Genomic DNA, 15,739 nt, shown 5'->3' with positions numbered 1-15,739 from the left:
ATACATCAAGATTTATCCAAAATATGCCATGAAAATCAAGGATCAACCAATAAACACAAATGTCAACACATGCATACTCAAGACTCATATGCAGATTACTGGTATTTTAATTACAGACTATCCAATTTACAATTTGAATATTTTACCTGTTGAATTCAAGAAATGTACACATTTCATCCATAAAATATAAAGATTTCTTTCCATATCAGCATACATTTGCATTCTTTCCTGTAACTGAAAGCTGCACCATAGGAGGTGTTAAAAACATCAAAATGTTTAAATTAACATATTTACAAAATCATATTGGAACAATTTATACAATTTACAAAGCAGATCTTTGGTGGCTTTAAAATTGAAATCTCAACTACTTTAATATGCTAAATTGATAACTATTATCAAAAGAAACAGATTACTATCAAACTAATCCTTGAAGAAAAACACGGTCAACTGAACTATCACTAGTCTGCACCTTATCCATACACAAATTCCACAGATATTCAAGTAACTTTGCCAAACTTCCCAAATTCTAAAAACAAGTCCAAGGTTCTCTGAATACATGAAAAATTTTTACCTTTTCAGAACTACACTTAACCTCCTGCTAAGTTGTCCCTTGATATATGTATGTGAGGGCTTAAACTCTTTTCTAAGTTTCTCCTTTTTTATGGTTTGACTGATCGTGGTGAAAGATCTTTGTTTCTTTTTCTGTACTCATTTCCTTTTGGATATTTGTGGATTAATGCAGGCTCTGTACCATATACCATCAGTGCACACATTCAATTTTCAGACTTACACAAAGTCAGCTTGAACCTACATATGGCGAGAATGTTGTATCACACAGCCAATTTCTTGGGCATGTACTGCAAAGTCAACAAGGTATTTTCTGACTGGACTGGAAATATTAGGCAGTTTCAGAATCATACTTCAATTTTTTGTGATAACGGACCTCCATTGATGTAATACATCAAGACAAGAATGTGGGAACAGCATGCACCATTCTTTCCACTGCCAATGCAAACAAGCATTAAAAACATCTTTACAATTAACATGCTGCCACAGGCTACATGGCCCTTTTATCACAAATCTGTCCATGAAGAGACCGAGGGACGTTTACATGGTCCTTTGAATTTGAATCGCATTATCCCATGTCAGCAAGTCAAGTTCCCGGATATTCAAATGAACAAACCATGAAAAAGGCAATCCTTTCGATCAGTGCTGCTTACCCCCCTTCCCCCACTGGTGACCCGACTTGAGATGGATACATAGGCACCCTGCAAGGGCAGAAGGGAAGTGCTCCCCTCCCAAAAAAATGAAATATATACAAAAGGAAAAAATGCACAAGGATAAACCACCAATTTCCTTTAAAAAAAATTCCAAAACTGACCCGTCCACTGTTGATGATTTATCAGTTCACAGCTGAAAAGTCCCCCCCCCCATTTCGCTCCCCAGAAAGAGAAATGTTTATCTTCCCCTGGCAACATCCATGGATGGACAGATAACTCTTGACCTTTACCTCTCCTGCAGTACATGTAAATTTTGACGAGCAGAACGAAAAAAGAAAAGAAAAGCACCTTTAAAGAATATGGTCAGTATCTACAGTTTAACTCTCAGCTGTTCCAATCACTTAACTGTTCTATTAGCACACTTTGGTATTGGTCTTGTGTAAAAGCACAGTCCTTGCAGCGACCCCAATAATAACAGTTTTTTCAGCATTCAGGAATGGGGTTGAGAGTGCTTTATGCTCAGCGGCAAGTGTGGTACTCAAAAACCTTTTCAAAACCTATTCACAAATGTACTGCAAGAAGACCAGTACTATTAAAGGCTATGTACGGTCATTGCTTGACGAAATCATACCGACATACAAATGCATCGTTTAGGGTTAACATTCAAATTCAGTACTTTTTATATTTCAGTAGGACCTTTTGAAAGATGCTGCTTTTGCCTTGAAACAAAATTCTTTTACATCCAAAGTCAACAAGCACTGAAAGTCTCTTTCTCACCAACTCAAATCTTGCAGTCAAAGTGGCATAATGGCTAGCCAAGGAAAAGGTTGAGTTGGAGAAGCAGATTGAAACTGTCCAGACAAATACAGGAGCAAGATCATGAAACTTAAGAAGGTAAATGGAATGCAAAATTGGGACGGTGCCAAAAGATCGAGATTGCAAAACGGGCATGCTGAAAGTGGACAACGAAGAAAATGCAATCATCCCAGAGCATGTTTCCCCTGCATAGTTCTGTAATGCAGCTAGGACAGGATGGAAATTCATTTTGCAACGAGGAAGGAAGACCCTGGCTCTGCGCCTGCACTATCAATCACAAACATTTTTGTTTAGCACCACGCTCCAAGAATATTCAGGACAAAAAACGCGTAGACTATGACACTGAGGAGCAGCACAATTTGTCAATACCGATACAAATTACTTGAATACTATGTTAACAAATTAAAACAAAAATCAATCAATACTGTATCAACAAGCATACAAAAAATACCGGTGGTCATGCATGTAATTAAAAACTTTCTGCAAACTTTGGCGGCCCTTATAAAAATGGCAGTCAGAGTTTGTAAACAAAAGAAAGGTCTACTGGAGAAGTATCCCACAATCCCACAAGACTGGGAAAGTATCCCACAAAGCATAGCATCTTAGTCAAACGATGTGAAGGGACACCGACGCTGTTGTAAATGATGTGGCATGTAGTAGCGATTGGACTCTTTCACCAGTTCAAATTCACCTCACCTGTCGGAGCACCTCAAGTTACCCGAGATCGTTTATTACTACAGACTTTGCATGACTGTCTAAATGCATATAGCTCCATGGTCTAACCGTGTCATAAAACCAAAGGTCAGTGCGAGGGAAGTAACCAAACAAGCTGAGTTAGAGTGCAAGTTTCTTTGCTGTCAAACCTTTTAAACAGCACTACAGCCCGGGCCCAAATCTGGATAATCTTTAATGATTTCCCAAGAATCGCTGGAGGTACATGTAGATCTGTATAATGACCTGCATAATTTTCTCACTTGAACCAGGAAAAGAACACTGACCTCCATACACTTGCATGTTTTACTACACATGTACGGTATGCTGTGTGCTATGCACTATAGTGTGCAGCATATGTGTATACTGAATATTTTCACAGTTCTAATCAGAGAAAGTAAGCGGCATTTGGCTCTGCTAACCACAAATTTTCACTCTGTTAATCATCATTCTTAGCTTATAACAGTAATGAAGAAATCTTGTGCAGAATTTATAAGCACTGAATCTTCAGTTATCAGGTGAACGCACATGCAGAAGCCGCAGTTCATGCCAACAATGCCCAATGCATGCACGGCCACCAGATGAGCCTGGGTCTTTCAGAGGAACTAACAACATTTTCTCCCTCAGGAGTAACCGTCAAGGAGAACACGAATAGATCAGCGACCTTCAACTGGCTACAAGATCACCTGGGTCTAATTCCATAGAAAACAAAATGCTTAGCAAGTTTGTTCACTCAGCAAAAGACAGATGGGGACCAGTCAAAAGCAATAAATAGTGCAAGGCAATTTGGCTAGTTACCTGCCTTTGCTAAGCAAATATTTTCCCGGCTTCCCAAATTGTTAAAAGCTTGGCAGCTCCTGCAGGCCTGTGTCATTCAAAAGACTGGGTGGTTTGCAATCATTTCGGGTTCCAATCAGGTACGTGGAAGTATATCGGTGGTTGTTCGAGAGCCCAACGGGCAAAGATGCTCTTCTCCGTCATAAAGCGGTGAAATCCTTTCTTCCCCTTTTCATGGGCCCTGTAGTAGCTGCATTCTTTCACTCCAAACTGGTTGTAATAGTGGTACGGAACATTTTTGTTGGCCAAGTTTCTGTAAAATAACAAAACACATACACCGATTTGAACCAGTTTCTGATGTAAATACCTGTCAAATGCATGGGTTGATGAAACGTGTAATGACAAAAGGCTTTTTCTCACTTATATACTATTTAAAGTACATGTACATATGGCACACGTATGTACATGTATGTGATCATCTCAAAGTAAATTCCTCAAGGCCGACATTAATCTGTAATCAGGAGAATTAGTGTACATGTAGATGGCATATACGATATGTATGTACATGTACATGTAATCTGCACGGCTATGGACACTCCACGGTTCCATGCATGTACCGGTTCATGTGCTTGTGGTTTATCTTGGATGCACTAAACACAAGCAGTGAAGTCTCCAGAAAATGTGCATGCAATTGACCAGGTTGGCTTTCAAGTTCAACCTGTATCTTGTACACACTGCCAGTACCGTACATGTACATGCAGTGGAATAATAGTTAATTGGACTGTGTCTGTGCTCCTAAGTGATGCCGCTCACCTCTGACCTTTGTGTTAACGGGCTACATGTAGGTACAAAAGCACAAACTAAAAAACATTTTCATTCATTTTTATTCCTGCCGACATTCACATTGGATACCCACATTATACATGAAGGCAACAAAATGTGCAAGGAAAAAAGTCACAGATCAAATTGGCATAAACTTGTCTTATATGTAAATACATGTACATGTAGTTACATGTACTGTACACCAACAGTGCATATCTATGCACATCTAAAATAAACATGCATCTGCTCATCCGAATGTAGGTACACGCACAACATGTACATACTGGTACAAGGAAGTACATGCATGTACATGTACATGCATGTATACTTGGAATTACACGTACTTACTGGCAATATTCGTCATTTACCATACCATAGACGTGGATTTCATCACATGCTGCCCGAGCCAAAATCATAGTGAACCATCCTGTGCTCAAGTGTGTTCCTGAACCCATTCTGCCGAAAGAAGAAACGTACACATGCAATGATGTCTCTAGGATTGTTTTAATCATACTCTGATTTAGCTTTATTCCAATGCTAAAAGAGAAAACTGAAAATTTCATGTATCGGACATGTGCATGTAGTTGCTTTCTATGCATGTGCATGTAGTTGCTTCCTATACAGTTGTTGGAGGCGCTGTAATGCTGTACATATATACATGTACATTGCATTTCCAAAGGACGTACATGTACAATATATGTTCATGTACAATATATGTTCATGTACAATATTTGTTCCTGTACAATATATGTTCATGTACAATATATGTTCCTGTACAATATTTGTTCCTGTACAATATATGTTCATGTACAATATATGTGTATGTTCATGTACAATATATGTTCATGTACAATATACATGTATGTTCATGTACAATATATGTTCATGTACAATATATGTTCGTGTACAATATATGTTCCTGTACAATACATGTTCATGTACAATATGTACGTTCATTAGAATCAAGAAGTGCGAGTATATGTACCAACTTGTACATATTTTCATTTTACAATTGATGAGCCAAACACATTGCCTTTCTGAGGAGTGAGGCCCTATATTTCGTTGTTTTTTTACACACTTTGAGAAAAGGAAATATGATCAACCAATAACAATCGCCTCTCTCTCCTTATTTTTCAAAATAATTGCCCTTGGATGTAGTGCACAAATGCATATGATGAAGAAATCAGCATGGCTCACCTTGGCTTTCCTGTTTCCTCTTCAAATATCTGATCGGCTTTGGCCATCTGCTCTTGAGTCAGGTAAAAGAAGTCTACCTCCTTGAACTGCTTGGCCAAGTCCTTCAGGTACTTGTAGGCATATCCTCTCCCGTTGGTCTGCATGGGCTTGGCCGGGCCCCATCCAATGACATAGCGGGAGGAGCTCTCCTGCAGCAGATACTTACGTCGGTTGCGGAGGTTGGGTGTGGCTGCATGGCCCACCACCCGGACCGTGGTGCGCGACCCCACGTCTTCCTCGTAGCTGGGGACCGGGGCATCATTCATGCGGAAGATGCAGTCAGCCTCATCTATCAGGTAGCCCACGCGGGAGTGGAGAAGCTGGCCGGAGCTGGAGACGACGGCGCACTGCATGCAGTGTAGATTCAACTTCTGAATTTTGGTTGATCAATGCAAAAGACATGTTAACACTTTCTCTAACATGTGAGACTGGCATAAAAACAGACAAGAAGTTAAGTAGTATTCAACTGATGTCATTTGGAAGTCTCAATAAGAGGCCTTGGAGAGAGGCTTAATTTGAAATTAATTCTATAAATTTGTGGTACATGTAATTTAAGGCATCCATGGTATCCTGCGGGCAACTGTTCAAATTTCTTTTAACAGTCCAGGGCAAAAAGGAGTTACATGTAAGCCAGCAGCTGGTTTTGGCTTCGAAGTACCGGTACTATGCATGTACAGGTAGCAGTAGTCGATAGTTCCAAGTGCTGTTTACTTGTTCTGACATGTCTGATCTGCTTTCAAAGGTTACATACATGTACCAGTGCAAGTACATGTACGTTAGGAAAAAAATTAAACATTCTTAACATACACGTATGCCATCTATCCATGAATTCATGGTTCCTTCAATGCGGCTTCATAATCACTCAGACTTCCTCCATTCCCTCTCTATTCCCAATGCCTAAAAATTTATCTCAACATATTATATCCCCAATACCGTTTTGTGGTCCAGCACAGATATGTAGCCATGGTGTGTGTACAATGGATCTGGGGTGCCGTTCATGGAATGCACACCGTCGACCAACACTGGTGGGACTGGATTCCTTGCAAAAGTTCTGCCACTGCTGCCATTGTTCGCATCATGTGAAACAGGCGTCCGATTAGAGCTGCTGGTCTCCACTGTTACATTTTTATTTCCCTGCTCCTGGACTTTCTCTGTCACCAGTGGTCTGACGAGTACATGTTCGGTGGCATTTGATTTTATTGAGCTCAAATTGGAGGCTACAAACGCCTCAGCCACTCGCAACTTCTCTATTGGTCTGTGCCCATTGGCGGTTGCGTAACTTGAGTGTTCAGTGAGTTCCTTTCTCGTGTACATCTGGTACCTGGAGTGCATGCCAATGGAGTTGACGTAAATTGCACAGATGGTCAGGGCGGTGAATGCAAAACCTATGCACACCACGAACAACTGCCTCTGCGTAAAGAATGAGACATTTTTTCCAGTGAAAACTTTTCCAGGGCCCAAAAATTTCAAAGTAACTGCATGCAAATAAATTCAATAGAATTTGAAAGAGTGATGTCTGGACTATTTCAATCTGTATTTTTGTTTTTTTAATTTTTCTTTCAATTTTGTAGCTTGCTGTTGTTCTGAAAACTGATGAATAAAATAATAAAATTACAATTACCATGCCCATTTTAAATACTTTTATTCACCAACCTTTAGAGTACTAGTGCATACATTTACATGTAAAATAAAAGATATTTTGTTTGTAAGTCTTAAAACAATTTTACATGGGGTTTGTCTTCTCAGGTATTGTTATGTTTTCCTTGTTACCATAGCAGTGCCAATTTAAAAGTGCCATTTTGACTCAAGGCCAATGTAATGTCTTTTTTTATCAATTTCCTAATAATAAGGTGAAAAGATATGTATATTCCTGAAACTGAAAATCCAAAGCTACAGTAGTCTACTTGGATAAATCCATTTCTCCAGAAACCTTTCATACAAAGAATGTTTAATTATGCAAATGAGCATCATGGATATTACTTTTTTTTTTACATGGTGGACATTAAACATTTTGCTAAGAGCATTAACTACAGTACATGTATACTGTGTACCTTTTTAGAACACAGACTAGTCCATCTGTGTACATGAATGTACCCATGTACATGTAGACTGATCAATAATTGAAGCTGTCTGGAAACATAATCAGCCATACAGTGAATAGTACTCATTAGGCTTGTTTTTTATACACGAATCTGGATCTGGATCAGTGATCCCAATGCTGGTTCAAGCCATCCATTAAGCAGGCTCTGGTGTTAGTGAACCAATGACAGATTACTCTTGAGATGCATTTCCATGTGAAACAAAAGGGCACACTGTGAGCACGGGTACATGTACACGTGCCAAAGTGCTGCTACGGCAGATTTCATTCTCTTCAAATGGCAATTTATTGCTGCAAAAGTACATGTATATGGCAATAATCCAGCAAATATCCTTTTCACAGAAATGTTCCCAGATAGCAAATTTGGGGCTAACAACTTGAACATGAAAACATGTAACCTGAACCATGTCTTCCTGGATTTACATCAAAGCAAAAGTGCCCTCACTTGTCCGGAAATGCTTGGGTTAAATTTTAATGTTTGAAAAAGTGCATTCTTCAGTTCAAGTAACTCAAAAAAGGTGTCAGTCTTCATACATAGAAGAAGAGTACAGAGATCCAGAAAAAGTGATTCTAAGAAAAATTAATTTCCTGGATCCTTTAAACACTTTACTGGTGTTGAAGTTTGACTGGTTAGGGATTGTTAGGGTTACACAGAAACCTCAACTTTCGGGTAATTTTTTTTATTGTGAAGTCTGCCAATGCTTACAAGATACATCTACTTAAAGAGATAAACATTTACATGTACAATATCTACATATGTACCAGTATGCACTTTTTAAAGTGACATGTACACATGTACACATTATGTATGCACATTCTGAGCTACATGTAGTCCAATTGCAAAACGTTAACAAAGGCAAAATTGAGGAGCCAAGGCCTACACAAGATACATGTACATGTACATACACAGGCCTATAGATCATGCCTGCTCTTTTTGCTATGTTTGCACAGCACATGTACAGTATATTGCCTACACTGCTGTACATGAAGGTACATTTCTGCAACATTTATCAATTGCTTTATCATTTTATTTCACAACATTGGTAAAAACCCAAAGCTCAGAGGCAAAAACGTACAAGGATAGAACAATAAAATGTCCCAGAGAAGAAAGAAAGCAGTGAGAAAGAAAGATGCACAAAGAATTTTAAAGCAAGATCCTACATGTACATGTACATGTACAGTACCAGTAAGCAACAATCAAACGCCATAAAAATAATTTTGCATGGGATCTGGATTGCTCCATTTCCTGTAGACTTTTGGCTGTTTTAGCTTGTCTTATGCATAAACTTTTGGAAATAATCGGTCTCAAATTCCATTGACCCTAACCATACTGAACCCAACAAGGTTATGCAGGATTTCAATGGTCCCTAGGGGGTTAGGAAAGGTCTGAAAAAGTTGTAAATTTGACTTGCTTGAACCTGCGGAAAACCAAGAAGAGTACTATTTACTGAAGGGTCCTGTCTTTCCTGTATACATGTACATGTAGGTAGAGAAAAAAGGTCAAAGACTGGTTGATGAATACTTGTACACATGCATCTAAAAAACAATTCAGGAAGTAATTAACCATGAGAAAGTACTAGTAGGAAAATCCTTTGGGAATATTTCCTATCTTAGAGTTATACAGCATCAAAGTCAATTAAAATGAAAAAACAAAAAACTAACAGATTCACACTCACAGAGTTTTTGTAACAATTGTGTTGATGAAAAGTCTGTGTCCTTTTACAGTAGGTTAATGTCCATGACACTCGTTAGTAATGCTAACAGCAAAATATTATGGTTTCATTAATGTTCATGGCACAACATTGTACGATACTAGTAGAAACAAGCAAGTTATCAAACAAATGCAACTTCTAAGTCAGTTAAACTGATTACTGATGACCAGAAACTGTTTCCATGACAGTGGCAATGCCCAAATGTACGGGTATAAAATCAACAGTGTCACTTTCCATTCCAAATGGTGTCATTAACTGGTGGAAAACACTGGGTTGGGTTCCTGTACAAAGTGACCGTCATGGAAGGTGACTCCATACAATACTTCTACTATTATCGCAGGGAGCCATTGCAAATTGCCACTGAGTGTTACCATGGTCACCAGATTCATACATTTAGCATCACAAATGCATATAAATATCCTCCTTCACTTTTACAGTAACAGAAAAAAATTCTGAAACAGAAAAGAATTTTAAAATGATATCCCGAGCTTCAGATAAATACTGGTATTTCCTGGTACCGTACCCGTAAGGAGTAAAAAAGAGACACTTCATGGCTGAAACAGATGTTTGACAAGACAAAAACTCAAATGGCCGGAAACAATGTACAATGTACATGTACAGCCCCCAATGCAGCAGCATCGTGAATAATTGTAATTTTTTAAAACAAACTCAGCCTTGTTTGTACATCAGTGTGGGAAACACAGCAGTTGGGGGGAAACAGATGGTGGTACAAATGCCTCTTTGAGTCACATTGGCAAAACTAACCAACACTTCATGCACTGTACGCACATGGTGTAGCACTTTCCAAATTTCTTGCAAAGAAATATGACAGCTGGTGAGAGAGAGATGTACTGTATTATTGGTAGTACCATGGTCTTCATGAGCTCTACAATGCACATGTATGTATCAGTAATGAGCCATTTACAATGGGGTCATCAGCCCCATTTTGAAATGAAATTAAGTTTCAAATAGGCAACAGCGGTAATGTACATGTACCGATATACAGGATTCATCACGCATGCTGCCCAAACTAAATGTACACGTACAATGTATGTGTAAGCTTGCGCGCCTACCAGTATGTGGTGAATAGGTACTACTACACGTACCAAATGGACCATCAATTTCATTTACAAACACACCCTCTCTTTTTACACTCAGAGCGGTACCACGTACCGGTACAGACATGTACACATGTACATGTACATACGTAAAATGTATCAGTAACATGTACATGTACCTAAAAATGATGTGGGGGCATGTGGGGTTGACCTTTTTGAAATGTTGAGAAATTCACGAATTCAAAGCTATTAATCTAATAACTTGATAACTTGGTAGGCCTACCAGTACCAGTGCGCAGTACTGCGTACTGGTACATGTACCTTGGTCTGCTTTGAAAATAACTCATTTTAATCAACAAAACCCCTAAAGGTACTGTGCGTCAACATGTACAAGTACCATGTCCCGGTACGTAAAGAAGTGAAGATGTCTACCGGTACTTTAACCACTTGCCGCCAGGGTTGCCGGTACCGGACACCTATTCTTTATACACGTGGCCGGGGTCTCTGAAATAGGACAAAGAAAACTGGGCCTTGTAACAAAGACCGTACTCGTAACAAAAGACCAGGCTGCTGAGAATTACAAACATTTTTTCACTCTCAATAGTAGAGATAATCCACCCTTGTTTTGAAACAGTATACCACGGTTTGGGGCTTTTAGCACGAGTGGAATACCACCGGGGACAAAAGCGCTCCACCACTGCAGCGATGAGCCACACGGCACCACTGCACGCTAATCTGGCCCCTATTGAAAAAAGGTCAGTAGCGCACTGTGCCAGGTTTGTGAACAAAAGAAAATTATGTAACACCGCACAATCTGCACTCTTTTTACAAGGTAGTAGGCCTGGCTGAAATGCTCCTACATCAATAGATGTTGTCTGTCAGATTAGAGTAGAACCAGACAGTCCTCCATGTGGGTGTACCGTAAGTGTCCAGTAAATGAAGATATGAATTTTTAAAGAATTTTGAAAACAGAAAAAAAAAAGAAAATTATCCCGTCCCAGCATCATTAACATTAATAAATGCCCCTGGCGTGAAGTGGCTAAACAAAACACACAGCATCAAGTACCGCAGGTAAATTTGACCTGTTGTTCATTTCCACCTTTTTCAGTGAAAAAGGTTTTTCCATCAAATGATTAATATTTGAATAACACCAAACGTACACGTACAGATACTGTACATGTACATGTATACACTGTACATGTACCATTATGTACCAGCTATTAGTAACAGGATGTCCCTGGCATTAGAGGAGTGCTTGAACAAGTATTTGATAGCATCTGGTGAACTAATCTGCAGTGTACTGGCATAACATGTATTTTGGCAAGCAAGCATACATTTGCACACTTTCCATTCCAAATGGTGTCACTAACTGGCCCAAAAAAATGGGTTGGGTCCCTGTATAAAGTGACCGTCATGGAAGGTGACTCCATGCAATCCTTCTACCATTATCGAAGGGAGCCATTGCAAATTGCCACTGAGTGTTACCATGGTCACCAGATTCATTTGTACAAACGCATTTACCGATAGCATCACAAATGCGTATAAATATCCTCCTGCGCTTTCACAGGAACAGGAAAAAATTCTAAAACAGAACAATTTAAAATGACATCACAAACTTCAGATAAATACCGGTATTTCAGGTACCCATAAGGAGTAAAAAAGAGACACTTCATGGCTGAAACAGATGTTTGACAAGACAAAACCCAAATGCCCAGAAACAATGTACTATACTTGTACAATGCACTGTACATGTACCGGTACGGTGCTCAATGCTGTAGCATTAATGAATAATCTTAATTTTTAAAAATTAAACTCAGCCTTGTTAAATTTGTACATCAGTGCGGGAAACACACCAGCTGGGGGGAAACAAAGGTGGTGCAAATGTCTCATTGAGTCGTATTGGCAAAAACTAACCAACATTTCATGTGCTTTATGCACACGTATGTGAATGTAGCACTTTCCAAATAGCTTGCAAAGAATTACGACAGTTGGAGAAAGAAAAGAAAAATTAAGCAAACTGGGCAGTGACCGTTGAAATAAACATCGCCTTTTCTTGGGTTTTTCTTGAAGCAATCAACTCAAAGCCTGGAACAAATACATGTAATTCTAGAGGTTGAAAGCTATGATGAATTTACTCCCAACTTGGTCAAACAAAAGCCAACATGGTATCAGCCCTGAGCTGAAGTGCACCACCAATCGGCGAAAGACAGACAAATGATTACAACCCGGTTCTTGCACACATTCTGCGTGTACGCAAAGACCATACATGTACATTCCGGAATAAATTTGTTGCACGTACTTGGCGTGCTCCACGTGAAACGCGCATAGTTGGTACTAGCACACGCACCAAAAGGGCCATCAATTTCATTTACAAACACACCCTCTTTTGTTCCGCTCAGACATGTCAGAGCGGATGCCGCGTACATGCATGTACATGTACATGTAAAATATATCTGTAACGTACATGTACCTGTACCTAAAAATGATGTGGGGGCATATAGGGGTTGACCTTTTTGAAAATGTTGAGAAATTCACAAATTCAAAGCTATTAATCTAATAACTTGATACTTGATAGGCCTACCAGTACCAGTGCACAGTACTGCGTACTTTGGTCAGCTTTGAAAATAACTCATTTTAATCAACAAAACCCCAAAAGGTACGACTACATGTACATTTTGTCTACCGGTACATGTACTTAAAACAAAACACACAGCATCAAGTAAATTTGACCTGTTGCTTATTTCTACCTTTATCAGTGAAAAAGGTGTTTCCTTCAAAATTATTAATACATTATTTCAACAACACCAAGTGTACAAGTATATACACATGTACATGTACACTGTATATGAACAGTGTACCGGTACACACTAGTGTACATGTACTGTACCAGCTATTTCATGTAGTAACAGGGTGTCACTGGCATTAGAGTGCTTGAACAAGTACATGTACATGTATTTGATGCCATCTGGTGGACAAATCAGGTTGGCAAGGTAGTTCTTTCCTCGCCTTCCACCTCTGTGGTCCCAGGTTCAATTCTCGGCTCGGTCCACATGTGGATTGGGTTTTCAGTCCCTACCTGACTCCATGGGTTTTACCCAGACTATTCCTCTGTGGTTTTCCTCCCACCTCTAAACCTGTAAGTGCTTCTTACTGTCTGCTCTTTACTGATGTTGGTGAATGCGGGTCGTTTGGCGGCTGCCTGAGGCACCCTTTTATGCCATGGCTCAACCATGTTTAAATGTATTCATTGTTCCACGCTTAATGTCTTCATTGTACAGCGCATTTGAAAATACATGTATCTATATGAAATTTACGCTTTATACATGAATAAATTATTATTATCTTCCCATCTGTCAACAACTTTGTTCGGGGGTGCTAGACAGAAGCCATTAAACCTCAAACCTCATGTAGCCATGGATCACTCCCACATGCCCCAATAACACGATCCATGTACAACCTAGAAAGTGGTGAACACGGAGAGGATACAGCTTTTTTGAACATAAATGAACTAAAAAAGAAACTAAAACTGAACAATGAAATTGACTGCAGTGGAATTGGAACTCTTCAGGTTCAAATCCCACTCAAGAAAAGCACCTACATGTACATGTAGTCGGTTTACCTATTCCTGATTTTTGATGTATACATGTACATGTATTACTGTTGTCTCTTGCTACTGACATAAAAAAATTAGAATACTGTTTTGCTGCCTGTTAAGCGTGATCTTACTATGCACATTGTATAACTCGACATTGGGCTGAAATTAACCTTACATGTATACATTTTATACTGTAAGTAGATGTCATTCTACACTGGTTGTCTGCTCCACCATATCATACGGATACAACCTGTACCTGTATGTAGTGCATGTATCGTTACATGTAAGGTACACTGAGTTTGTTTGGTGATGTGTGGCATGGCTAAATGCAGCCCTGATCCCTGAATGCATCTGTGGTACTGTACATCTTCAGGTGTTTTGGAGGGTCTTTGGGGGAAACAAAAATAAGGAACTGATTTCTCAAGTATCAGCTTGGCCTAGTATGATAAATGTACTTCAGCTGTCAAATTTCATTAATCCTCAACATGGGCCCCATTTCTTTCTATGCAAATCTGTGCCCTCCACAACACAGCCTAATCGTCACTCTGTCCTGCCTCAGCAGCTCAACTTCGGCTATGATCCTTCTCTCATCGAGAAATGTATGCGATGTTATTGTTAATCCCTTTCTGCTTGGTAATGACAGACCCAGAAATGAGATTATTTTGGTGTCAAAGATAAGGAGTTAAAGGGTTAATTATTTTTTATATTTTATGTGTGCAAGTATAAAACTCCTTTAAACTTTTCATTCAATCCAATAGATCTGATTTTAACCCTCACACACCCGTGCGCAATAGACTTTTTTCGCAATTTTCCAAAATTCAAACTTCAGCTGTTCATTGAAGTGTGAAATGTGAACCACGAAACTGGCATCAATCAAAGCAGTACTGGAACATGACGTACACCCTTCACCAACAGGTACACCAGATTTTTAAAATTTGGTTCTGCGTTATTTTATGGTAATTTTTCTGACAGCTTACAGGCCTTGGTTTCAGCATCAGACCGAGGGTTCTCGTTTCAGTGATACTGAACTTTCCAGAAAATGAGTGATGTTAACATGGAACTCGAACTCTGGACCCTACTTGTCACCGTTGTGTACATGTACATGTAGCTTCCCTAGTTGGGCTACTTGGACCGTCCAACCATCAACTGCTTAAACATGCTAAACACTTTTGTCTTGACTACAACGATACTTACAACAGTCAACATTCTGGACTGGAACCACTCAATCTGGCCTTGTTAACTGGAAAATGGTGTTAGGGGCCTATGCCGGCTTTCACAAAAAGGCATTCACGGAGGCCTAGTCTACATGTAGTGCTGTACATGATGTTGCCATGTATGATGTAGGCCTAGTAATACAATGCAGACGTAGCAGGCCCAAGGCCTGTTCTCTGATTAAAGTTTTCGTCTTCGCAGCAGACTTCGGCACGCCTAGTACCAGTGCAGTAGCGACGGTTACAGTACTGCAGCCTCAGTGAAGGCATACCGGGTGAAGTCACTCCTAAAGTTTTACTTATGACCAACTAGGCTATATCCCCCTCAAGTGAACAGTAAACATCTTTTGAGTGCACTGACTGAGCAAACCACTGAGCAGGCGCAGGCTAAGGCATGGTGAATCATCTGTAAAGTGGACCGGCAATCGACCAGCCAGCTAGTCACACCAGTGGAGTCGTCACTAGTGCTGGGCTGTCTAGTCT

The 15,739-nt window shown here is 39.6% G+C and overlaps 1 protein-coding gene across 1 annotated transcript; it reads right to left on the bottom strand.

The window, feature by feature from the left end:
• Positions 1–84: 84 nt before the first annotated feature.
• LOC110984822 (alpha-N-acetylgalactosaminide alpha-2,6-sialyltransferase 3-like) lies at positions 85–15,734 on the bottom strand. The gene is made up of 5 exons (XM_022245365.2): positions 15,240–15,734; positions 6,516–6,992; positions 5,544–5,953; positions 4,695–4,802; positions 85–3,837 (listed from the first exon to the last, which is right to left on the bottom strand). The coding sequence occupies exons 1-5, from the start codon at positions 15,249–15,251 to the stop codon at positions 3,645–3,647; spliced, it is 1,200 nt and encodes a 399-aa protein (XP_022101057.2). The 5' UTR covers positions 15,252–15,734; the 3' UTR covers positions 85–3,644.
• Positions 15,735–15,739: the final 5 nt, after the last annotated feature.

Source organism: Acanthaster planci, linkage group LG11, assembly GCF_054643075.1.
Source record: "Acanthaster planci isolate LZ-2023a linkage group LG11, COTS_SCS, whole genome shotgun sequence".
Taxonomy (NCBI): domain Eukaryota; kingdom Metazoa; phylum Echinodermata; class Asteroidea; order Valvatida; family Acanthasteridae; genus Acanthaster; species Acanthaster planci.
Note: the sequence above shows the minus strand (reverse complement) of the source record. Positions and strands in the feature narration are given on the sequence as shown.

Excerpts from the sequence above, each read along its gene's own strand:
- LOC110984822 (XM_022245365.2), bottom strand. Across the intron at positions 4,803-5,543 it reads GAGGAAACAGGAAAGCCAAG|AATGGGTTCAGGAACACACT; the intron begins GTGAGCCATGCT and ends TTCTTTCGGCAG. Across the intron at positions 3,838-4,694 it reads GTAAATGACGAATATTGCCA|AAACTTGGCCAACAAAAATG; the intron begins GTAAGTACGTGT and ends GTTATTTTACAG.